At 45.9% G+C, this 26,803-nt stretch overlaps 1 protein-coding gene across 11 annotated transcripts in view; it reads right to left on the bottom strand.

Moving 5' to 3' along the window:
* The window catches only part of FAM227A (family with sequence similarity 227 member A), an 83,596-nt gene that overhangs the window by 55,754 nt on the left and 1,039 nt on the right, over window positions 1–26,803 (bottom strand). For 4 of the 11 annotated variants that reach the window (XM_045083852.1, XM_045083850.1, XM_045083849.1 and 1 more), the window contains exons 2-6: window positions 14,564–14,640; window positions 12,436–12,582; window positions 6,560–6,661; window positions 5,978–6,082; window positions 3,901–4,024 (exon numbers count right to left, since the gene is read on the bottom strand). In XM_045083852.1, the coding sequence (XP_044939787.1) occupies window positions 3,901–4,024; window positions 5,978–6,082; window positions 6,560–6,661; window positions 12,436–12,582; window positions 14,564–14,640 (555 nt within the window). Of the gene's footprint in view, window positions 1–3,900; window positions 4,025–5,977; window positions 6,083–6,559; window positions 6,662–12,435; window positions 12,583–14,563; window positions 14,641–15,228; window positions 15,296–18,544; window positions 18,751–22,041; window positions 22,125–23,857; window positions 24,000–25,504; window positions 25,618–26,803 lie in introns of those variants that run through there. The other 7 variants (XM_045083858.1, XM_045083856.1, XM_013051627.2 and 4 more) reach the window with 7 other exon arrangements.

Raw genomic sequence — 26,803 nt, 5'->3', positions numbered from 1 at the left:
TGTACACCATGATCAAGTAGGACTGCGCCCTGAGATGCAAAGATGGTTCAACATCCACAAATCAATCACTGTGATACACCATATTAATAAAAGGAAAGATAAAAATCACCCGATCATCTCTGTAGATGCAGGAAAAGCATTTGACACAATTCAACATCCTTTCATGATAAAAACTCTCCACATTTGGGTACAAAGGGAACGTAACTTAATGTAATAAAGGCCACATAGAATAAGCCCACAGCTAATATCATACTCAATGATGAAAAGTGTTTCTTCTAAGACCAGGAGTGAGACAAGGATATCCACTCTCACCACCCAGAATAATTAGACAACAAAAAAAACCCCACAACAACAACAAAAAAACCCCACAAAACCCAAACAAAACAATAACAACAACAACAAAGATGAAAAGAAAGGAAATAAAGGAAAAAAAAAAAAGAAAATATCCAAACTATCCAACTCAGAATGGAAGAAGTAAATTTGTCTCCGTTTGCGGATGACATGATGTTGCATATAGAGAAACCTAGAGTCCACCAAAAAAAGTTAGAATTAATCAACAAATTCAGTATATTGTCACGATACAAAATCAACATATAAAAGTCAGTTGGGTTTCTATATTCTATACACTGACCATGAGTTATGTTAAAAAAAAAAGAAAGAAAACAACCCACTCACAATAACATCAAAAACAGCAAACTACTTAGGAGTAAATTTAACTAAGGACGTGAAAAATCTATATGTTGAAAACTGTAAGACACCGATGAAAGAAACTGAAGAAGAAACAAATTAATGGGCAGATATGCTATGTCATGGATCAAAAGAATTAAAATTATGAAAATATCCAAACTACCCAAAGCCACTATATATTCAATGCAATCTCTATCAAAATTAAAAAAAAAAAAATTCCAACGGTCTTTTTCACAGAAGTAGAGAAAACCATCCTAGAATTTGTGTGGATCCACAAAAGACCCTGAACAGCCAAAGCAATCTTGAAAATAAGCAAAGCCGCAGACATCACGCTCTCTGACTTTAACCTATATTACAAAGCTAAGAAATCAAAAAATAGTCCAGTCCTGGCATAAAAACAGACACATGGATCAATGAAACAGACTGAGTGCCCAGAGATAAAATGTGGTCAAGTAAAATTTGATAAGGCGGCCAAAACTATACAATGCGGAAAGGACCGTCTCTTCAATATATGGTGCTGGGCGAAGAGGACAGCCACACACCAATGAATGAAACTGAACCCTCTTCTTTTACACCCCTTACAAAAATCGACTTGAAATGGATTAAGGACTTAAAAGTGAGATCTGAAACCACGAAACTCCTGGGAGAAAATAGAGGGGAAAATCTGACATTGATCTTGGCAATGACTTTTTGGTTACGACACCAAAAGCACAAGCAACAAAAGCAAAAAATCAACAAGTGGGACTACATCCAGCTAAAAAGCTTCTGCACGGCAAAGGAAACAACAAAGTGAAAAAGCAACATTTGGAATGGAAGAAAACCTTTGCAAACCATAAATCTGGTAAGGAGTTAAATATCCAAAGTGTATAAGGAACTCATAGACTCCATAGCAAAAAACAAACACATCATCTGATTAAAAAATGGGCAAATTAAAAAATATCTGAACAGGTATTTTTCCAAAGAAGACATGGCCACCAGGTACGTGAAAAAGAAGTTGGCATCACTTATCAACAGGGAAATGCAAACCCAAACTGCAAGGAGATGTCCTTCTCACATTTGTTCTAACGGCTATTATCAAAAAGACAAGAGATAACAAGAGTGGGGAAGGGTGTGGCAAAGGAACCCTGCGTAGGAATGTACACTGGTACCACCAGTGTGGGAAACGGTAGGGAAGCTCCTCAAAAAATTAAAAACTGAACTACCGTACAATTCGGGAATCCCACTCCTGAATACAGATGTCCAAAGGAAATGAAATCCCTGTCTCCATGAGATCTCTGTAGGGTCATGTTCACTGCAGCATTAGTCACAACAGCCAAGACAGAGAAACAACCTGGGTGTCCATCGATGCATGAATGGAGAAGGACAGGGGTACAGCTACATAATGGAGTATTATTCAGCCATAACAAAAGAAGGAAAATCAGACACTGGGACAGCATGGATGACCCTTGAGGGTGTTATGCTAAAGTGAAATAAGGCAGACAGAGAGGGACAGAGACTGTAGGATCTCACTTACAGGTGGAACCTGAAAAGCCAAACTCATAGAAGCAGAGAGATGAATGGTGGTTGCCAGGGGCTGGGGCGGGAGTAAAGGAAGAGATGTTGGTCAAAGGGCATAAACTTCCCATTATGGGAGGAACCAGTTCCAGGATCTAATGTACAAGCGTGATGACTATAGTTACTAATACCGTGTTGTAGGGATGGCTGGGTGGCTCAGCCGGTTAGGCATCTGCCTTTGGCTCAGGTCATATTCCTGGGGTCCTGAGATCAAGCCCTGCATCAGGCTTCCAGCTCTGCAGAGAGTCTGCTTGTCCCTCTGTCCCTCCCCTTGCTCATGCTCACACTTGTTCTCTCTTGCTCTCTCTCTCTCAAATAATAAAACTTAAGGGGTGCCTGAGTGGCTCAGTGGGTTAAAGCCTCTGCCTTCGGCTCAGGTCATGATCCCAGGGTCCTGGGATCAAGCCCCGCATCGTGCTCTCTGCTCAGTAGGGAGCCTGCTTCCTCCTCTCTCTCTGCCTGCCTCTCTGCCTACTTGTGATCTCTGAGTGTCAAGTAAATAAATAAAATCTTTAAAAAATACCGTGTTGTATATTTGAGTGCTGCTATGAGAGTAGACCTTAAGTTTTCTTGCCATAACAACAAAACAGTAATTATGGGGGAAGGATGTGTTCACTAACCTTATTATGGTTAACATCCCCAACATGTACCTGCATCAAGTCATCACTTTGGGCATCTTAGACTTAAACGATTTATATGTCAATTATAACACTATAGCTGGGGTGCAATTTTTTTCTTAACTGATCAGAATGGCTCACTGGGCCTGGGCTAGCTGCAGAACAATGAGGCTTCTGCGGAACATCTGGTTTTCTGGCATTTTGGTATAGGATAGACAGAGGTATCTACGGCCCCCAGTATAGACCTTGGGTCATGTGTCTCTAGTAGGCTTCCCCGGGCAGAGACATCACACGCGCTGCTACATCTTGCTGCAGAGGGATGAGCGCACGTTGCCTCACTTTTCAGGGAAGGGAGGGAGCAGAAGGAAGCCTGCCCATGAATTCCTCCAGACTCTGTCTTTTCCCCTAAGAGTTGCTATGACCTTAGCCATGAATGTAACTACACGCTGAGGCTATGAGATCTCCCAGAAAATATCCTAATGTGGCAATGAACCTGGAGACCCCCAAGACAGCAGGGAAGAAGTGCTGACTTAGGAAGCTTAGTACACGGGAGCTTCTTAATAGGTAGTAGGTGTTAATGACCTTAGAAAATAGCTCGGTCAAGAAGAGGGGAATAGGGATCGGGAGTGACAAGTAGTTAAAAGTGAACATCAGCCTGGCACTGTGTGTGGCAGGGACTAGGGGACTACAGTTGGGTCACATGGGGTCACCTGGGATGCTTCCAACCAGCATCCTTTCTTGGGTTCCTGAGCTCTGGGTCCATTAGTCCACAGCATGTGGCTAACTACACTCTGCTGAAACCTTTCTGCAGATTACCGGGCACAAAGAGGGGACTAGGAGTGTCTCAGAACTGTCTTTTTGTGGAAGCAAGGAAATTGGTACTCCTTGGGGCTCTAACCGCACATCTTCCCTTCTTTGATGTCAGCAAGAGAAAGGGACAAGGGTTTCAGTGAAGGGTGTGATGGCAAACCACACCCCGAGGCTCAGGCAGGAGTGTTTCTAGAATCACAACCTCCCCGACCCCAGAGCAGCCCCCTCTTACCTGAAATCCACAGGCTCACCGTGTTACAGATGCTCGATTTGAATTCGTGCGTGTTGAACCAGGATTGAGGGAAGCAGCAACAGAAGCTGGTATAGACGGCTTTACTCAGCAGCGATGGCAGCTTCTGTGGGTTGGCAAACAGAACTCGGGCAACATCCTGGACATTTCTAGACCCAGAAAAGAGCTCCGAACTGCAGAAAGGGTCTGTGATAAAACTCTCTACCTGATACAGCACTGCCTTCCACCCAGGGAGAGGGAGCAATTTCCATCTGCTGCTGGCCCACATTGTGCTGGACTCCTCACCCTACCTGGGGACCACACCTAAACCTCATGAGAGGCTCGGCCAGGAACCTCCCCCTCCCCCAGGTCCTCTGCTCGCCATCTGCGGCTCAGCCCATTTTGCCAAAGTGTAGCCTAGACAACAAGATACATTTGACCTGCCCATCTTTCTACCTCCCAGATACCTAACTGTACTACTACTGTTTCGGTTTTTTCCTATGCATAATTGGTACTGTTGTTCCTTCTTAACTATGGTTGGTCTCAAACTATACATTTATATCTGGCCTTCTTAACTATGATCTCAAGTTATACACTTGATCTCAAATTATACATTTATATCTGGCCTTATTCATTTAACAATATAATGTAAACACTTCTTCGGGTTGTTATCAACTCTTTGGAACTTTTTTCCCCCAAGAATGACCTTCCTAATATTGGGCTGATTGGCATATCAAAATTTACTTCGACATCCCCCATCAATGGCTGTTGTCTTGTTTCTAAGACTTTACAAATTATGTGGACTAATTGTTTTTATTTGTTAAGCTATCTCTGTGTCTGGCACATAGCAGGCAGTCAAAAATCTGTGAAAAGCATGTGTGAAAGCAGCTTTTCCTGAGTATTCGATTATGACCTCCAGAAGACGCAATCATGATAGTAATTACAGCAGCTATCATACGCTGGGGGCTTATCAGGTGCTGGGTACTGTGTCAGGGGCCTTACAAACATCATCTCATTTAATCCTTAGTACAACTCTGGGACTGAGCCATCATTGTGCCCATTTTATGGATGATGAAACTGAGGCACGGAAAATCTAAGTGACTTGGTAGGCGCACACTTAATTAGTATAAGCGCCTTGTAGCAAAGATGTATCAACTCACTTCCCAGACTGTCGGAATGCCATTTCCCTAGATCCTTTACAGCCATAGGAACCACTCTTTTTAATCCATGCACTCTAGCAGGTAAAGAGGGGTATCAAATGATTATTGTTTTAATTTGTATGTTTGGCTGTTGTTAAGGGTGAACCCTCCCCCACCCCAATCTGTATTCCTTCCCTGGGGAATTTCTGGTTTAAGCACTTTGTCAATTGGTCTGTGCAGTGTTGCATTTTCTTTTCACTGATTTGTAGAAATTCTTTTTTTTAAAAGTGTTTATTTACTTAAGTAATCTCTGCACCCAATGTGGGGCTCAAACTCACAACCCCAAGATCAAGAGTCGAATGCACCTCTGACGGAGCCAGCCCGGTGCACCAATTTGTAAGAGTTCTTTTACATAGTGTGATGTATATGCCACGTGATTTCTGCGGTTTCTCCTTTGCCTTTTAAGTCTGACTGTGGTAATTTAAATAATTTATGTAGTTAAATCGGTCGTTGTGAATATATATATATATATATATTCATAATTTTAAAATTACATACTTATTTAAATACTACAGAAATATTTAAAATAGAAAAGGAAGTCTCTTACACCTCATTCCCCAGAGATAACCATTGCTAAGAGTTTGGTACAAATTTTTCCAGATTTTTTTTTTCTATTCATAGGCACACATACATATATACATACACATACACATTTTTAAGCACAGAGTTCTATAAATTGCTCTGCTTTTCACTTAAAATAAACGGTATATAGATCTACTTTATTTACTGTCACTGCTGCATTACAAGTAGGTGTATGGATGTCGCACAACTTACTACTTACTGCCTCATGGGAAGAACGCTCAGGGCATTCTATTAGCATTAGAAGTGCAGAAATATCTAGTGTGATTTCCCCCCCCCTCCAAACAGTGGTTGATGCTTACTTTTAAGAGCGCCTCTTCATAGTGGGACTTGGATTCATACAATAAGAGAAAGGCGTAGTTTTGGGCTATCCGGTCAAACATTTTATTCTGGAACTCCTTGTTGGGCTACCAGGAAAAAAGTGGAGAAGAAATTACTAGAGCCCCTGGTTGAAATGGCCAATGGCTGTGATGCTGAAATATGCATTTCTCTCATGTTTAGGAATATTATTCTTGAGATGTTTAACCTCATGTGATTTCTGAAACAGTACACCAATTTTTAGAGGATTTATGCGTAGAGGCCAATTGTTGAAGTAAGCGCCCAGCCAGACTCTGAGCTGGCAGGTCCTGACTCTGCTCCAGGCCCTGTGCTTGACCAGGCAAGTGACAGGGACCGGTTCCTGGTGCTCATGGGGCTACGTGTACAGTGGCTGAAGCACAGGATGTATGGGTGAGGCCCGGGGGGGGGGGGGGGGGGGGCGTGGCAGATGGGGCTGCAGGGCTGCTCCCCAGAATCAGAGAGGCTCAGCCCACGTTAAAGAGGCTGGAGTTTGTTCTGCAGAAAAATAACGTAAGCAGGGAGAGAAGCGATCATATTGCATTTACCTGGTACCTCTCATGAAAGATCCACCAGAAGCTATCCAGCCATATGGCTCTTAGAGAAGGAGAAGAGAGAAACTTCTCTAATTCTTTATCCGAACAGAAAGACTTGAAGAAAAAGAAAATCACATTATTATTGCTGTTTTTTTTTTTTAAGATCTTTTTTATTTATTCATTTGACAGACAGAGATCACAAGTAGGCAGAGAGAGAGAGGATGGGAAGCAGGCTCCTTGCCAAGCAGAGAGCCCAATGCGGGGCTTGATCCCAGGACCCTGAGATCCTGACCTGAGCCGAAAGCAGAGGCTTAACCCACTGAGCCACCCAGGTGCCCTTATTGCTGTTGTTTTTGAAAAAAACATTTTTCACCTGGGTCAAAGGCTGATTAATAATCTTCTCCATCCAAGACCCGCCTTTCCTCCTACTTTCCACAGCTTGTTACTATTACTAATTACTCCGTCTTCCCACCAGTCATCTTTGGAATGAACCTATGTTGGCATCAACTTAAAAACAACACTTATCCTTTCCAGTGAGTGCCGACTATTAGCCTTTCCAGGTGTTTTTTACACGCTCTCATTTAACCACTATGATAATCTCCATTTTACAGATGAGGACATTGAGGACCCAGAGCTAAAATTACTTGCCCAAAGTAATACAGCCAGCAAGGGGCTGAGCGAGGACTGAGACCTGCCACTCCAGGCCCCTGCCCCAAGCTCTCACCTACTTGGATCAGATGTCATCAACAAACACAGATATTATACAACTGCAAATCACTGGACCAGGGGATTCTGTTGGGCTCCTAGTAAGCCTATGGAATTCTAAAATTAGATATCAGATTTCATTGTGCTGCAACAGGGTCTTGAACCTTACTCTGATTCCAAAGCTACTACCTTAATAATATAATAATATATATAATAATATAATAATATGTCAGGGCACCTGGATGGATCAGTTGGGTAAATGTCTGCCTTCAGTTCAGGGCAGATGCTTGTGCTGTCTCTCTCTCAAATAAGTAAGATCTTTAAAATATACATATATACATATGTATATTTTACATATATGTGTATTTATATATTACGTATATTCATAAAAATATGAGATATATACATCTGCTATTTTTTGATAATATACATGTTATCTATATATGGGCTAATATACATAGCCCATGCGTCAGGCACTGGGCTATGCACATTCCCTCCCTGTCCCACTTCATTTTTCACAATCTGTCTGGTAGATACCACAGGCATCCCCAGTTTAGAGAAGAGGAAAGTACGGATCGAAAGTTTAGGATTCTGGCCCAAGGTCACATGGCCCGGGAGGCTCTAAAGTAGGGTTACCTAACCCCTTAGCATTATGAAGAGTAAAGAGATCCCACGCTTGTCCCCCTCCTGATGTCCCACCATGCCTCCCACTTCCCTGGAGGAAAAGTAGCTTCAGAGCAGTTAAGAGCACTGACATCAGCACCAGACAGCCCGGATTCAAATCCAGCTCTTAGACTTTAAAACTGTGTGATCTGTGTGATCTTGAACAATGTTCTTGAACCTGTATGTGCTCATTTTCCCCAACCAGATGAGACAGGGAATCTCCATAAGAAATCTGCTTTTTGCTCTTTTCCCTGCTTCTAGTCTTGTATGTCCTCCTTGTAAACGACAAGAAGTTAACAATTTCTCTAGAATAGACAACATCTAAGGAAGGACCAAGTGAGAATGACCGGACATGCGGTCATGTGCATTTTCTAGATCACTGGTGCCGGACATTGACACCAGGACACCCTGGCTTCAAGGAGTAGTGTCTGGGCCTCTGTCATTGCTCAAACCAATTCCTGGCTGCCTGACAGGACATATACACCAGACCACAACCTTCAACAAAAACCCTGGACCCCAAACATAGACAAGACTCCTACCCTTTTCCTTTCTGAGTCTCCCGGATGCTCTGTCTCTACCTGCCCTCTCTCAATTCCTTCAATAAATCCTGCTTTCACACCCTGCTGGCTTGGGTTTGACTTCTAGCCTGTGAGCAGCCAGGGCCCCTCTTGGCTGGCCCTGGGGACCCCTCTCTGGATCTTGGGGCACAGCCTGCTGACATCACGGAGAATGAAGGTGACAGTGATAGTCCTGACCTCGAGGACCGATACGATGATTCCATGAGCAATGAGACATACGAGGTGCTTAGAATCAGGCACTTGGGAAACACTCGCTAAGGGTGTGCTAGTTCCTGTTTATTTACTTATTCACACTTCTGTTTCCTTTCAAAGAGGATTTCATTTCAGCCCTTCAACAGATATTTACTGAGCACCTATTAGGTGCTTGGATGGTGATGGAGAGTTCCTGCCCTGGAGATGTTCCCAGGTAAGCAGACATTTGTAATCTAGTGTGATGGGTGCCCTGAGAGCAGGAATCCAGGGGGACGTGGAGCCCCGAGGGGCAGCTAACCTGTGCTTGGGGTACCAGGGGAGGCTTTGAGAGTAAAAATGACCGGATGAAGGAGGATTGCTGAGAGCTGCACAGACAGGGGAAAGCATGTGCCGAGGCTAGGAAACAGCAGGACACATTTGGGGAGGTTCAAGGGCTTTCTGGACCATGGAAAGCACTGGGTATGGGCACTGAGAGGTCAGGCTGTGAGACTCCTGGGGGCTGGGACTTAGGGTTCTTCCGTCACTGGACAGGGGGAGAGGGGAGAGCCGGCCCTGAAGAATTTTCAGCAGGGTGCAAACACCATGAAACTGTTGTTCTAGAAAGATACCTGGAGGCAGCACAGAAGGTGCATTAGAGGGGACTGAGATGGTGAGGCCGATGGCATGCCGAACAGCAGGGGCAACGATCCAGACAGGATGGTGTGGGGCCTGCACTTGGCAGTGGCAGTGAAGGAGGAGGAGGTGCAGTAAAGACAGGAAGTGAATCTCAGGGCTGGCTCAGAAGCGGGGCAAGGGAGGGAGGAGACCGGCTGATGCTAGGGTGGAAGGTGGTAGTTTTCGGTAGACAGGAGGCCAAGCGCATCTGAGGAGGCTGAGAAGTCTGGGCACCAGGAATCTGGGAGTTGGGGGCACAGCATGGGCTTTGGAGGTATGACAGAGTGGGGAGCCTCGCGTGCGGAGAAGATGACTGCTGCCCACCCTCTGCGTCCCCCATGAGTCTGTGCGGAGGGAGAAGACAGCGCAGAGGCGGGGTCCTGAAGAACGTGGGCTTGGAAGACCCAAACGTGCTGCTCGAGCAGACGGGGAAGCTGCCAGAGAAACCACGGAAGGATGGAACTTCCAATACAGAGAGTCATCCTCGGGGTCAGTTCCACAGACAGCCCATCTAAGGGAACAACCGAACACACCCATTGGACTTGGCCTTCTGAGAGCGGAGGGCGGAGGGACTCGGGCCACGCTCAGGGCCGGGAATGGGGGCAGGCTGCGGCAGCCCTGGGAGAGCGCGGCGGTGAGAAGCGAGGGCAGGAAGCGTCCCAGGCGAGGCTCGGTGCCAGGCCGGTGCCCACCCCTGCTGCCAAGAGAGGCGAGAAGTGACAAGGAGAGGGCGTGGCTTGTGATGGTCCTGGCTCAGTTGGTGGAGTGTGAGATTCTTGGGTTGTGAGTTGGAGCCCCCATGTTGGGTGTAGAGATTCCTTCAATAAAAAAAAAAATTTTAAGGAAATAATGAAATGAAATTAAATTAAAATAACAGTAAGACAGAGATTTGCCTAGAGTTTCCTGGGAGCCAAAGAAAAGCATTAGTTAGAGGCACCAGTTATAAGATGAAAAGCATGCCAGGAGATGCACAGTTTTTCTGGGGATTAAGGCCTAAGGAGAACACTCCCTGTGGGCCCTCCAAAACAGGACATTAAGTAAGAGTGGTCACTGTCCTTGGGGCTACCCACAAAGCAAACTGGAACATGAGTGTATGTGTGGCTGTGCCAGGGGGCAGGAAGTTTACGCAGGGACAGCACGTCCCTGAAACATACAATTTATTTGTTCTCAAGTCTATCCTCTACCTATCTGATTCAGAAGTGTTTTATTAGTGATCCAAAGGGACATGTGTACCCGAATGTTTACAGCAGCAATGTCCACAATAGCCAAACTATGGAAAGAATCCAGAAGTCCTTAAACAGATGAAGGGATAAAGAAGATGTGGTATACATATACGACGGAATACTATGCAGCCATCAAAAGAAATGAACTCTTGCCATTTGCAATGTCATAGATGGAACTAGAGGGTATTAAGCTGAGCGAAATAAGTCAGTCAGAGAAAGGCCATTATCATATGATCTCTCTGATAAGCGGAATGTGAGAGGCAAGGTCAGGGGTCGTGGGGGATAGGGAGGGAAAAAATGAAACAAGATGGGACCAGGGAGGGAGACAAACCATAAGAGACTCTTAATCTCCAGGAAATAAACTGGGGGTGGCTGGGTGATGGATATTGGGGAGGGTATGTGCTATGGTGAGTGCTGTGAATTGTGTAAGACTGATGATTCACAGACCTGTACCCTTGAAGCAAATTACACATTATAAGTTAATTTAAAAAAATACAAAAGTGTTTTATTTATTTAAGTAATCTCTATGCCCCATGTGGGATTTAAACTCATGACCTGAGATCAAGACTTGCATGTTCTTCTGACTGAGCCAGTTAGGCACCCCTTTTTTCTTTTTAAAGTACAGAGAAAGAGGGAAGAAAAAGCTATAACCTTATCACTCAGCGAACACTGGTAATATCTATGTATGGTTTCATCCCCAGATTTTCCTATGTGTATGCTTATGGAATACTGTGTTGTAGAGTTTTATATACTAATATTTTTCATTTAACATCACAGCAGAGCAAAATACACTCTTTATAAACACTCATTTCAATGGCTAGCTAGGCCACGATCTATGTACCCAAAATGACTGAGATGACCTTCTACAATCATCCTTAAACAATTTGTAATAATGCTGATAATAGAAACTACCATTTTTTGAGAACTCATGATTTAACTAAGCATGGTGCCAAGTGCTTTTCATTTTTTTTTTTTTAAGATTTATTTATTTATTTTAGAGAGAGTGTGTGTGTACGTGCATGTGTGCTCTCTCCCATGGGCAGGGGGGTGGGGTGGGGCACAAGCAGACTTCTGCTGAGCGTGGAGCCCAACATGGGGCTCTATCCCATGACCCAGAGATCAAGACCTGAGCTGAAAACAGGGGAGGGGACAGAGAAGGAGGGAGGGAAAGAGAAAGAGGACAGAGGGAGGGAAGGGAGAGAGAGATGGGGGAGTGAGAGGTTTGAAGCAGCAGTGGGAAGCGTGAGTAGTTAAGACTAAGAAGCTGGGTCCCCGCAATGGTGGGGTGACTAGTTAGGAGCCGCGGGGACCATGACTGGACAAAGAACGGTAGTTAGTTAACATTCGTGAAGGGTGCTGAGGCACAGCTAGGGCTACAGATCCCCTCCTTGGCCTTCCCCCTCCCCAACCCTCCTCACACTCCTTGGCACCCCTTGGAATATATTCTAGGAATATATTCTAACTAATATCTAATTATAAAAAACAAACAAGAAATTAAGATTACTAACATACAATGTAGCTATTGACAACAGAGCATGTGTATCATTGATAAAGAAACATACACGGTGAGGGCACGTGATCAAAATTTTCTGCTGATATAGAATACGTGATCAAAACAGTGTGGAAACCAGTCCCCTGGGAGGGAGAATCTAGGTTCCGGAGGGAACGTGTGGGCTTGGGCTCCAATCTCGGTTCAGTCATTTGCAAACTGCGTGGCCCTGGCTGACTTAGTGACCTGGACTCCGTTTCCCTTCCCGGGGGTATAAGACAGGGACAGCTGCGTGTGCCTGCCATGCGCATTGCTATAAAGCCAGGGTACAGCCGGGCCTCCTGGAGCTGAGCGTGAACAGTGGGGAACCCCGTCTTTCCTTACCTTGCCACTGAGGGGGTGTCTCTCAGAGCGGACCACGTTACCCACCATGTCACAGAAGTTCACCCCGTTTGGAAGCCTGTTTGGTATGGCGCTGTTAAACGATGTGTACTGGTACAGTTCTGCCAAGAGATTTTTGTGGGCTATTTTCTGAAACAAAAAGAATATGGAAATGAGGTTTGCCATTTGATGGTTTAAAACTAATAATAAGATACCTTCCCCGTTTTATCACGAAGATGACATAACCACTTTTTACAACGCTGAACAAAAGTGGGGGTGCATTCATGACCCCAGCACCTCTTACCACACCCCTATTTGTGTTATTTTTATTTTCCCTTTCAGGCTCTGAACACCTGTATACAAATGGGTATGTGTAACTTCACTCACTTTACAAAACATAAACACACGCACATTCTTTTATGCCCTGCTCTCTCCACTTTAGATTTTCCATGTTGCTACACCGTCTTCAACTTTATCACTTAAGATAATAGATCCTTTTGGGGGGCCTGGGTGGCTCAGTCACTAAGCGTCTGCCTTCAACTCAGGTCATGATCCCAGGGTCCTGGGATCAAGACCCACATTGGGCTCCCTGCTCACCAGGAGGCCTGCTTTCCCTCTCCCACTCCCCCTGCTTATGTTTCTGCTCTCTCTCTCTGTCAAATAAATAAAATCTTTCCAGGGGTGCCTGGGTGGCTCAGTGGGTTAAAACCTCTGCCTTCGGCTCAGGTCATGATCCCAGGGTCCTGGGATCAAGCCCTGCATCGGGCTCTCTGCTCATCGGGGAGCCTGCTTCCTCCTCCTCTCTCTCTCTGCCTGCCTCTCTGTTTACTTGTGATCTGTCTGTCAAATAAATAAATAAAATCTTTAAAAAAAATCTTTCAAAAAAAATCTTAAAAAAAAAGATAATAGATCCTGTTAAGGAGATGTGCTATCATTTAATTAACTACTCACTGATGACCTCTAATTGATATTATCATCATTAATGATCAGAGCATAGAGCTTCCTTCCTTTTGGGTTTATTTACTTAGAAAGATTTTCTGAAAGAAGCAATATAATATATATTGCAAATAGATGAAAAGACAGAAAATTGGAAAGAGGAAATTGATCGCAATCACCCAAGGCACCTATTAGAAACGTTCTGTGGGATCAAGAAACTTTCTAATCGGCCTATGACATTGGCATTGGCAGTTCCCCGAAGAACTGTTCTGACCCGGACCCAGACCAGCTGTGCCCCCTGGGGCTGGGCCTTCACAACTGCTCGGCCACTGTCAGAGGCAGCGTGGCACTTGCGACCCACTGTCGAGCATCGGGCTTTCTACTGCGTGGGAATTTCCTAGGCCAAGAAGTGAAAACGTGGTGACAATAATAGGTGGTTTTATGGGTTCTGGCATGGTTTGATTATGTATGATGTGGGAGCTCAGAAGACTCTTCACTGGGGTGGCTTCGAGGTGGGGCCAGACGGCAGCCCCAGAGGCAGCGGCCAGCCCCTACATGGGGCGGGCGGTGGGGGCTCTGCCATCAGCCAGGTAATGATGCTGGACAGGCTGCTGTCAGCTTCCTGTGGTGTCCCAGTGATGGACACCATGTGCACTGGGTGTGAACCGGTCTCTTAGGATGGGGCAGCACCAGGGCTCCTTTGAACTTACCGTTTCTAAGAGGACCCACCTTTTTTTTTTTTTTTTTTTTTTTTAAGATTTTATTTATTTGACAGAGAGAGAGCAAGAGAGGGAACACAAGCAGGGGGGAGTAGAAGATGGAGAAACGGGCTTCCCCGCTGAGCAGGGAGCTGGATGTGGGGCTCGATCCCAGGACCCTGGGATCATAACCCGAGCTGAAGGCAGATGTCTAATGACTGAGCCACCCAAGTACCCGGAGGACTCACCTTTGATTCTCTACAAAGAAACAGACAAATGACTTCTGAACACTCCTCATTCTACCCCTATGGGGGTGGTATATGAGAAATTTCAGAGTTATTAAGATACCTTAAGATCTTCTAAAAAGGGGCGCCCTGTGGGTCCCCCACCCCGTACTATCACCAGCCAGGTGCCCAGCATGCCCTCCCCAGGAATGAAATCTAATTTTGTGCCCTGTGGAAACCAGTCAGAAAGAGACCCAGCAATAGATCCCTTACCCTTTTAGAAATGAAAGGTCTGACGCTCCTGGATTCGGAGCCTCTGCAGATGAACTCTGATTTGCTTCGACTCTTGTCTGCGGAAGAATGGGAGAGAAACAGGATGTGAGTAGCCATGGGGTCTGGCCCCCGCTGTGCGCTAATTATGGCTATGACTGTTCACTCTGCCTGAGCTGCCAGGTGATGGCCACACTGGTAGTCTCACTGGACCCCACCTGCATTTGGTGACTCACTAAGATTCCCCCCACGATGGGTTAGACTCCTTGCCCTGGGAGGAGCAGACAGAGTATGCGCTTGTGAAGGCAGGCTATGACCCGAATCCAGGCCCGCCTGCAGACAGGCTGTTCCCTTGCTCGCCCCTGAGCCTGTCCCCTCATCTGTAAACTAGGTCCAGTGGCACTTGCCCCACAGGTGGGGACATTATGAAGTTTTAACAAAGGAGTCCGCCCAAATGCTGTGGCACAGTGCGCCACATAGCAGGCTGTTTCTAAGTGTGCTGTCCTTCCCTCCTAACTTGCCCAATGCTAGCAACTCAGACTCCTTCAAAAGAGGATGAAAACATCCTCAGCTGATATGCTGGATTCCTGATTAACTGCATTTGGGATCCTAATGAAAGCCGATCCCCACAAAAACACCAGCAAGGCTATATGAGAAAGGATATTTGCCTCTGCTTCCCAGGCCATCTTGACTTTTCTCTCTCAAAGCCTTCTCCAACTCATATCTCTCAATTGCCTTCAAAAATCAAAAAGAAAAGGAGCATTAGGGAACTCATGCAGATCTTGGGGTGGGGGGTGTCGGAGAGCAGGCCATTTCTCCTGCTGGTGTGGAAAAGGCCTGGAACAAAGTTGGTGGCACGCCTCACATTCTCTCCACGGCCACCTTGGTGGTGGCCGTTGGTGTCACTGACTGCCCCCGCCCCCACCAAGTGTCAACCACCAGTACATTTTCCTGCGCTGCCCTTCCTCCTGGCTATGCTTCCTCTTGTCTATACCTCTGAGGGGTATAGAATTTGGAATGGGTCCAATCAAGCTCCATGGGTTAAAAGCCATTGTTTAAATCCTCTGTAGGGGGACAATGATATCTACCTTCTCAGGTGTTTGTAAGGATCAGATATAAAATACTGAACGCATCTTAAAACACAAGCACAGAGGCTATGAGGTAAGAGTGACTCAATAAAGGGTAATTATTAATATTATTAATCACCATACCCTTGACTTCTCAAGAGATTTCTCTTGATCTCTGACTCCCCCCACCCCAATCCCTTCTTGGGGAAAGAAAAGGAAAGAAAATTGAATGTCAGTGACCCAAAAAGTTGTATTGATTTTCAACCATGAGCCTGGTACCGTTCTTGGATGATAAAGCTAATGAAGAATTAGGACTCTGTGCTCTTGCTTTAGGAATTTACAATCGATCTGGACACTCACATCTGCACACATGGACCAATTAAGTCCTGAACTGCTACGTTTGGGACTGGAACAAATGAGAGCAGTGTGAGCTGGAGCAATCACAGAGGACTGCCCAGAAGAGGCGGGACACGAGTGTTGGGGGACATGATGAGGCATGTGTCTATTGTGCTTGATACCCTGTGAAATGCCCCTCCAGCTTCCCATCACCTTATCGGAAACTGACATGTGTGCAGCTGTAGGCGGATGGGAAAAAGGGTCACACAGGTATGTCCGTCAACACTATTGCTCCAAAAAAAGGAGTCCAAGAGGAGGCACAATGAGCGACTTGGATGGGTATATAACCCAATGTAGCAAAACAGCAGCATCTCTGAACCTTATTGGGATGCCACTGTAGCCAAGATTGTCTAGGTCTTGCAAGGATGGATGAGATTTGCACAGAGAGAGCGAAAAGGACAGAAGAACATTGGAAGAAAAACAAGTTTTAGGGGGAAATGAGGAGACCAGCGTGGGGCTGTTTGCATTGGAGATGACAGCGGTACCTACAAGTGCCAAGTCAATTCCCAAACCTGGCTGATGGCCAGCACAGCTGGGGAATTACTCACATAGACCAGTTCACTAGAGATGCTCGCTCCTGACATCTGCCTTGGGTCAGGAACTGTTTATTTATGGTGGCGCCTGAATAGTTCTATTTAAATTTTTAAAACCAGTACTATTTTACAAGGTATAAGATCAAATAGTAGAGTCAGAAGTCTCCCTCTTAATTCCCCTACTCCCCACAACACCCTCAGTTCTTGCATACCCTCCATGTTCAAATGAGAGCACATAAAACATACAGTTCTGTGCAATGTTCTTTTTCACTTTTAGGGGTTTTTTTAATTTTTTATTTTTTAAGATTTTATTTATTCACTTGATGGAGAGAGACACAGTGAGAAAGGGAACACAAACAGGGAGAGTGAAAGAGGGAGAAACAGGCTTCCTGCCGAGCAGGGAGTCTGATGCGGGGCTCCATCCCAGGACCCCGGGATCATGACCTGAGCCGAAGGCAGACACTTAACGACTAAGCCACCCAGGTGCCCCTTAGGTTTTTTTTTTTTTTTTTAAGATTTTATTTATTTATTTGAAAGAGAGAGAGTGAGCGAGGATGAGCAGGAGGAAGGAACAAAGGAAGAGCGAGAAGCAGACTCCCCACTAGGTAGAGAGCCCAACATGGGACTCGATCCCGACACCCCAAGATCATGACCTGAGCCGAAGGCGGATGTTTAACCGACTGAGCCACCCAGGCTCCCCTCACTTTTAGATTTTAAAAACCTCCCAGGGAAGTCTGATGATCAGTTAGGTTTCAGTGTCACTGCTCCAGGTAGCTGGACTATGAGGCTGAAGCACAGGAGAGAAGCTAGAATTTGCAACCGTATCACTCATTCCATAGATATGTCCTGAGCCCCTGCTAAAGGCCAATGCCATGCTCAGGTCAAGTGCAGCAGTGAGCAGTGAAAGCCATCCCTGCCTTCCAAGGGCTTGAGGATTGGTGGGGAGAAGCAAGTGATTATGAGGTGACGGATGCTGCCGTGGGAAGAGACAGGATGCCAGACGTGTGCCCAGAAGGAGCACGGACGCTACTCCTGGGGTCTAAGATGCAGGGAAGGCCTTTCCAGAGTGATGATCTGAGGGCAGAGCGTGGAAGGGAGGAAGACTGGAAAGGAGAGCTAAGAAGAGCTAAGCACGGTTCAGAGAGGAGGGAAACCCCACACTGAGCGCATGGAGGAAGGAAGAGATATAGGACGTGGTCGTGTGGGATGCGGGGAGGGGATATGGGGCTTCCTCATTTTTTTTTTTTTTAAAGATTTTACCTATTTATTTGACAGAGAGAGATCACAAGTAGGCAGAGAGGCAGCCAAAAAGAAGGGAAGGGAAGCAGGCTCCCAGCCGAGCAGAGAGCCCAATGCGGGGCTTGATCCCAGGACCCTGGGACCTTGACCAGAGCTGAAGGCAGAGGCCTTAACCCACTGAGCCACCCAGGTGCCCCTTCCTCATTTATTAGTACACATCGAGAAAGCACTTCTCACACCCCAGGCACCATGTTAGGTGCCAGCCAGGAGGGCAGCATGGAAGCTGGAGAAACCAGTCTGGCTAAGGGGCTGCCTCTGGAGAAGCAGCCACAGAGTCAAGGCCTGGTGAATAGAGAGCGGGGGAAACCACAGCCAACAGAGGGTGGGCGGGGTAGCCCTGGATGGGCTCTGGGGGCAGAAGGCAGACCCGACAGAGCTGACCAGCTGCTTGGGCAGAGGACAGGAAGGACAGGCAAGGGGTCCCTTCCTCCTAGTCAAAGGAGGACCCGAGGCTGCTCCAGCCAGCCCCTTCCTGCATCCAACTGGCGACAGAGAGCACCCAAGGAGATATGCCCAAGCTGGGCACTCTTGAAAAGCCACTGGATCCTGCTTCTGGGAGCAAAACATTCTTTTCCTGCTTTTAACATTATCATTGGGGGTAAAAAAAATCACAGGACATACAAATACATTTCTGTTGTAAAATACCCAAATACTACAGAATTATTTAGAGTAATAAAAGTTTTACTCACCTCCCATCCCCCCCACTTTACAGAACTGACTCCATGGATTGTGTGTAACCTTCCAGACTTTTCTCTTACATGTTTGTACATATAGAATGTCCCTCCTGTGAGCCAGGCACTCTTCTCAGCCCTGGTTTAGGGGTCTTGGTGAGTTTTAACTCTTCTAATTCTTGCAACAGCCCCATGAGAACGTTTATTACTGTTATCCTCATTTTCTAGAAAACAGAGATTCACAAAAGTTGAATAATTTGCCTAATGTCACAATGTGAGAAAACAACAGAGCGGGAGTTTAAGGTTGGACAGTCTCACTCTGGAGCCTGCGCCTCTAGGGCTATGCCCTCTCCCACGGACACATGCACACACACAGGTACAAGGCTGCTTAAAGTCCATGCCATCACTCCATACCCCGTGTGTGTTTTGCCTTTACTCACAATTGGTGGGGGAGGGGCCACTGCAACCAGTGGTCTGACTTCGGCATGAGCAAACCAAAAGCTTAGCCTCCGTAAAAGGCAATCCATTTTTGGGGCGCCTGGGTGGCTCAGTGGGTTAAAGCCTCTGCCTTCAGCTCAGGTCATGATCCTGGGATCCTGGGGTCCTGGGTCCTAGGGTCCTAGGGTCCTAGGGTCCTGGGGTCCTGGGATCGAGCCCTGAATCGGGCTCTCTGCTCAGCAGGGACCCTGCTTCCCTTCCTCTCTCTCTGCCTGCCTCTCTGCCTACTTGTGATCTCTGTCAAATAAATAAATAAAATCTTTAAAAAAAAAAAAGCAATCCATTTTTACCAAAATTTGACAATTTCAATTCTAGAATCCTACCTGCAGAAATACTTGCGAATGAGCCCCAAGATACATATACGGAAACATTCCCATGTTCACTCTGATGAAAATACCACTGAAATAGTTATCAGTAGGGAACAGTTGAATTTATTACGTCACGATGTGGCATATTCCCTATGGATAAATTCAGCTATGGGCTTTTCAAGATTCCCCAGAATTGGCATGTCTCCCCAGGGGCTCTCCAGGATTACGCAGCCACAAAAAGAAAGGGGCAGGGCAACAGCACGGACTTTGAAGAATCTGCAAGAGATTCTAAAATAATTCTAAAAATGAATAAGGAATAAAAAAAAAAAAGCAGGTTAACAAACAGCCACCAGGGTGGCTCAGTGGGTTAAGCCTCTGCTTTCGGCTCAGGTCATGATCTCAGGGTCCTGGGATCGAGCCCCAAATCAGGCTCTCTGCTTGGCGGGGAGCCTGCTTCTTCCTCTATCTCTGCCTGCCTCTCTGCCTACTTGTGATCTGTCAAGTAAATAAATAAAATCTTAAAAAAAAAAAAAAAAGAAAACAACAACCCTAAATATGTGTGTTCTATATTTCTAAACATATAAAAAAAGATTTTGGAAGGATACCCACCAAACGACTAATGATGGTCACTTCTAAGGAGGAAAATAGAGCTGGGAGTGAAGTAACTTTCAAAGTTTACTTGTATACTTGTAAATGGTTTGAGCCATTTATTTATTTACTTACTTACTTAAAAGTATTTATTTTTTTAGAAAAGGAGACTGTGTGAGCAGGGGGAGGGGTGCAGGAGGAGGGAAACAGAGAGAGAGGATCCCAAACAGACTCCATGCTGAGCGCTAAGCCCAATGCGGGGCTCGATCTCACAACCCTGAGATCATGACCTGAACAGAAACCAAGAGTTGGACACTCAACTGACCGAGCCACCCAGGTGCCCCGGTTTGAATATTTTAGGATAAACATGCATGCCTTGCCACTTAAATTTTAAAAAAGAAAAGAAAAAGGGGGTCACCTGGGTGGCTCAGTTGTTAGGTGTCTGCCTTCGGCTCACATCATGATCCCACGGTACTTGGATCGAGCCCTGCGTCAGGCTTCCAGCTCGGTGGAAAGCCTGCCCCCCCCCAGCCCCCCAATCCTCCTGCTGTGTTCCTTCTCTCGCTGTGTCTCTCTCTGTCAAATAACCCCTCCCCCAAAAAAGACAGACTCCAGAGATGAACTGACCCCAAAAGTCAGCACTAGAAAGGTTAGGGGAGGGGGTGAAGCTGAAATCTGTGGAGACAGTCACCAGCTCAGTGCCCTGGGGACAGAGAAACTTGGTGGAAAGCAAGCTGCTAAGGGTGATGTGATTAGGAGATTTAGCTGGAGTAAAGTGGCAGGAAACATTTACAAAAGATACATCTGGTAAAGGACTGTCACCCAAAATATACAAAGAATTCTTAAAACCCAACCAGAAGAAAACAAACAACTCTATCAAAAAATGGGCCAGAGACTTGAATAGACACCCCACTTAAGATGATCGACATATGGCAAGCAGACATATGAAAAGATGTTCAATAGTACATGTCATTAGCAAATTGCAAACTCAAATGACAGGGAGATATCATTATATACTGATTAGAAGCCAAGATCAGGACGCCTGGGTGGCTCAGTTGGTTAAGCAGCTGCCTTTGGCTCAGGTCATGATCCCAGCATCCTGGGTAGAGTCCCGCATCGGGCTCCTTGCTCGGTGGGGAGCCTGCTTCTCCCTCTGCCTCTGCCTATCACTCTGTCTGCCTGTGCTCACTCGCTTTAACAAAAAAAAAAAAAAAAAAAAAAAAAAGAACGGCCAAGATCCAGTACACTGACACCACCAAAGGCTGGTGTGGATGGGGAGCAACGGGAGCTCTCATTCGTGGCTTCTGGGAATGCAAAATGGTGCAGCCACGTTGGGAGACATTTTGGCAGTTTCTTACAAGATTCAACATACTCTTACCAGATGGCCCAGGAATCGCACTCCTCGCGGTTTACCCAAATGAACTGAAAATATACATCCACACAAAACCCTGCTTCACAGCAGCCTTATGTATAAATGCCCAAACTTGGAAACAACCAAGAGGTGAACAGGTAAATCAACTCTGGTGCATCCAGAGAAAAGGAATACTATTCAAGCACCAAAAAGAAATGCGCTACCAAGCCATGAAAAGCAATGGTGGAACCTTAAATGTCTATTACTAAGTGCAAGAAGCCAGCGCACTGGAGGTTCTAACTCTAGGAAACTATGGACACAGCAGAAAGTTCAGGGGTCGCCAGGAGACAGCAGCATGAAAAGGAAGAGTATAGAGGATTTTTAGGGCAGTGAGCCCCTTCCATATGATACTACAAAGATGGACAGATGTCATTACACATTTGCCCAAGCTCACAGTATGTGTTAGCACTGAATCGTAATGTAAACAATTTGGGGTCGATAATGATGTGTCCACGCAGGTTCATCAATTGTAACAAATGTAACAAACCCATGGGGAGCTTGTCCATGGGCTGGGACAGGGGAAGAAGGCCAGAACTTTCTACTTCCAGCTCAGTTTTGCTGTGGACCTAAAACTCCTCCAAAAAAATAAAGTTTACTAAGTATTAAAATATATCTTTGACATCTCTATTGTGCAAATGTGCTTTCCAACAAATGGGGGAGCCCCCAGTCCCCTCCTGCCTGGAAGCCTCGTCTTAGCACCCATAACTCACCAGGCTGTTGGCCAACGGTTTGGGACTCAGACTGAGCTCAGCAATCTTTTGGTTCACGCGCCGTAGGGAGCCAATAATGCAGGCTGGGGGGTGAGTCTGTAAGGAAACTCTCTGCGTATTGATCACACACGGCTGTGGGGCAGGCTGGCCTAGCTCACTCTCTTTCTGAGCTGTCTCTCTCCATTTAACTTTTTTACAAACATTCACACTTCTTTGATCGTTTTAAATGAGCTGCTTTATGAATTCTAAATGAAAATTAACCATATCCTAGACACCTTGGAAAAGACAAAAAGATTCTTCCATTACACTCCCATGTTAACAACTTCTGTTAGGATCTGGGGAGATTTCCTTCCGGTATATTTGATATACATACATTTTTTTCTATCATTATAATCTCAGCAAATGTCTCTTTTAGGGCTCTGACTTCTCTTCCACTCGTTATTATGATCATTTTCCAAAAAGCTAAATAATCCTACTATTTTAAATGGCATTGTATGAATCTATTTAGAGAACACACCACTTGACTGTTCCATGGTTACTGAATATTTAAGTTGATTGTCGTGTCTTACAATTAAAAATAATGCCGTGATGTACACAGTAAGAGAGCTGTTTCCATATTTTGGATTATTCCTCCAACAGAGATTTTCAGGTGAGGGATGACTGGCTCAGAGGGTATCTTGACCTTGTTTATCACTGTTGAAATCTCTGTTCAGCTCAAGGGCCCCTCTTGTTACCCTCTCTATCTCTGCATTTCTTTCTATCTTGGCCTCAACCAGTCTAGGATATAGCCTCTGTAGTAGCCCCATAATCCTATCACTCCTCACTGCCTTCACATAAAGCAGGGTCACTCTTACTTCCATTACTCTCAAGGGTTCTCACAGATTGGAGGATACTTGACAAATGAAGATGCCCAGGAGGGACATGACGAATCACAGAAAGTGAAATGGGTTAGTTACATTGAGATGAGTGAGGGATTAAGAGGAAAGAGGGGATATCAGAAAAAGGCCCAGGAAAGTAAGTCCTTGAAGCAGACCCTGATGGGATCACTTGTGCTCATCTTGAGAAGGGATCCTGAGAGGTGCAGACCCAGCCAGCCTGGCTGGCAGCAGCGGGACTTGAAGGGCAACAAGCTCTTGATGAGACAAGACGACCTGGGGTTATTTATAACCCAAAAGGGTTATATGACAAATGAGCTCTAAGGTCCTTCACAGAGAGGCTTCTGAGGGTCCCTGGCGGAGAGTTCAGAGTCAGAAGTGAGATGTGGATCAACGAAGGCAGGGCAAGAGAAATCAGATGCTGGAAGAGTCTGGAAGATGCCAGAATGGTCAAACTCGGAGGCCAGGAAGAGGGAGAGGGCCGGTGATGACAAGAGGTGAGGTCACCTGGGGTGCAAACAACAACAAAGTTGTGTCTGAAGGTCACTTATCTGGGGACAGAGGGCTACACTGGGACTTCTTAGTTGCTATCTATAATTCCTGGGAAGACAGAAGAGAAAGAATGAGAAAATGAAAAAAAAAAAAAAAAAAGAATAAGCTTTTTTTTCCCCCCCTTCTTCTTCCCTAGCCTTTCAACCATTATTTCTAGTACTTCTTCGTCCAGGGCCCTTTCTGATTATCCTAGTAAAATAAACTCAAACCAAACAATCCGTCAGTCTCAACAGATTCTTTCAGAGGACAGGTAGGGCTTAACTGATTGAAAAAATTAACAAGCACATAAGGAAAGGAGCTGATCATGCGTGACACAGACATAGGCAGTGGTTACCCCTCTGGGGCAGGTGTATTTGGCCTGGATTGTAGACGGCACCATAGAAGGATACTGGGTGGGTTGTCCTCCAGACTCTTCCTCAGGGCATTCTCCACTGCGTTCTGGGTCATGAGGGAGACGGTCAGGTGCTCATCCATTGGCAACATGGGCAAGGCAGTGACATTGATGACATCCATGTTCCTGAAATAAGCCATTGTCCAGTTTCTCGGAGAAGGACAAAACAGTAACTTTCTGCCTAAGAGTCCCCCATTTCCTATTCCAAGCTTGCTCTCTGTTCAACCAGCCTGCTGGAAATCACAGATAGCATAGAACCATCTTAGAAAACACAACCATGCTTAGCTGGTAAAGTGGGGCTGATGACAAGGCACATGCTGCCTGCCACGTGGGGAATGAAGGCCAACATCTGACAAGCCCTTCTGAGCGATTCCAGACATACATACTTTTTTTTTTCCTGTTGATGCTCCTCCGCCCTGTTTCCCATGAACACGGTTCTAGTTTTTATTTATTTATTTATTTGACAGAGAGAGAGAGAGAGAGACAGCAAGAGAGGATACACAAGCAGGGGGAGTGGGAGAGAGAGAAGCAGGCTTCCCACTGAGCAGGGAGTTCAATGTGGGGCTTGATCCCAGGACCCCGGGATCATGACCTGAACCGAAGGCAGACACTTAATGACCGAGCCACCCAGGTGCCCCTTTAGTTTTTTTTTAAACAAGGACACTAGAAGGATGAAAAGGCCAGGGCTCCAGGCCACCCAGCAAACCAGTCTCCAAATTAGAAAGGAAATCAAATCCTTGTCTCTCGGAGACTCCTCTGCCAAGTCAGAGTTCTGGATTGGATTCTTGACCCTTCTCAGCTCTCAGATGCTGGACTCTGTGACCCCAGGTCCATCTCCTCAGCATGGGCTGCTGATCTACTCAAGGCTTCCTGCTCCCTCCCAGAAAACTGGCCCTGTCATTGCTCTTCCTCCTGGTTTCAGGACACTCTGGCTGAAATGTTCTCCTGGGTCCTTGCTTACAGGCCAGGAGTTCCTGCTACCACCTGTGGGTCTTCCAGGGCCAGAGCCTGGGAGCACAGGCCTGGTTCTAAAGAAGTTAAGACTCAGGTCGGCCCTCAGTAAGCTCCTATGTAATGGAGGGAGAGAGAAAAGGTAGTTTAGTGGGAAAATTACCCCAAGGGCTTACCACACTGTATTTCCCTCAAGCCCTCAAGCCCTCTGCTCTGCCCCTTTTCCGCAGTCATGCTTCCCGTATGTCTGCCCCTGCTCCGCTATGTTCTTGTGACCCTGTGTCTTTTCACCTGCTGTTCCCTCTGCTCCACGCTCATCCCACATGACGTATCTTTTGGAAAACCTTCTTTTATAAACAGTTTGTTTTTAAGTAGGTTCCACGCCTAACATGGAACCCAACTCAGGGCTTGAACTCATGACCCTGAGATCAAGACCTGAACTGAGATCAAGAGTCAGGCACAACCAACCGAGCCACTCAGGTGCTCTTTTGGAAAACCTTCTTGAATCACTCCAGGCCATTAGTTACCGCCCCTCCTCTGGCAAGTTTTGGATTCTGCTTTCATCTCTCCATCACAGCACTTATAATTCTGAACTGGAATTATTTGCTTCCACGTATTTCTCCATTAGGCAAATTGATCCCTAGGGATTAGGTACCCTCAATATTCGATTCCATTTTAGACCCACTCACCATACCTACTTTTAGTCTGAAGAAGTCTGGGGCTGTCCCAAGTCAGCTGGATCACAGGAAAGGCTGTCCCAGGCCCAGGTTAATATTATTTTTCCTCCTTCCAGCTCCTAGTCTTTCACTACGTAGGCAAGGGGGAGAGGGTAAGGAGGAGACAGGTGCATTGCTGGGCTTCTCACTTTCCTCCCATCCACTCCCCAGCATGACTGCAAAATTCTGGCATGTTCTCTGAGAAGCAGGCTTAGGACGACTCTGTCAAGAAGCCTCTTGCTTTAGCTTAACATTCTCCCTCATGCCTAATGGAAGAATTGGCTATTATTATGACCCTTTTTTTTTTTTAAAAGATTTTATTTATTTATTTGACAGAGAGAGAGCGAGCGAGAGAGGGAACACAAGCAGGGGGAGTGGGAGAAGGAGAAGCAGGCTTCCCGCGGAGCAGGGAGCCTGACGACGCAGGGTTTGATCCCAGGATGCTGGGATCATGACCTGAGCCACTCAGGTGCCCCTATTATTGTTTCTTTTTTATTTATTTATTTATTTATTTGACAGAGATCACAAGTAGGCAAAGAGGCAGGCAGGGCGGGGGGCAGGAGAGCAGGCTCCCGCTGAGCAAAAAGCCCAATGTGCGCCTCCATCCCAGGACCCTGAGATCATGACCTGAGCCGAAGGCAGAGGCTTAACCCACTGAGCCACCCAGGCACCCCTATTATTATGATTCTTAAAAGAAATGTTTAAAATACACACTGTTCTCTTCTGAATTTTTCAGCATACCGTTTTAGGTATTCTCTGAAACAGGATACGCTTTTACCAGCACTCCTTGGGGAGGAAAAAATGATGGGGGAGAAAATGAATTTTGCTGACTCTCTACCCTGTGGGCTTCACTGTTGTGTCAGGGGCAGACAAGTGCAAGAGTAACAAACATTCTGCCCTCATGTAGCACATATTTGACAGCTGGGATGTTTCCTGTTTGAAGTTAACATGTTACACGATTTTAAGCATGTTTAAATAAGTAAAAATGTGCCGACTTTGGAATCAGATTTCTGTTCTGTTTAAACCTCAGCCACTCGATTTACGGAGTGTCCAACACAACCCAGCAGTGTGCTCTTACTGGGGAGAGGGTGGTCAGCTAAGCCAGACCTTATTACTGCTTTAATGAGCTTTAAAGACCTTATGTCTACAGGGGAGACATGCAATAATCAAATGATTACACAAATAATTGTGAATTATAACTGCAACCACTGCTTTGAAGGAAGGAATGCAGTGCTGTGAGATGAGCTGAAATTAGGTATGGACCCAGTTACGGCTTG

Source organism: Mustela putorius, unplaced genomic scaffold (assembly GCF_011764305.1).
Source record: "Mustela putorius furo isolate JIRA1106 unplaced genomic scaffold, ASM1176430v1.1 tig00000738_pilon_pilon_pilon, whole genome shotgun sequence".
In the NCBI taxonomy this organism is placed as follows: Eukaryota; Metazoa; Chordata; class Mammalia; order Carnivora; family Mustelidae; genus Mustela; species Mustela putorius.
This window is presented reverse-complemented; position numbering and strand designations above follow the sequence as displayed.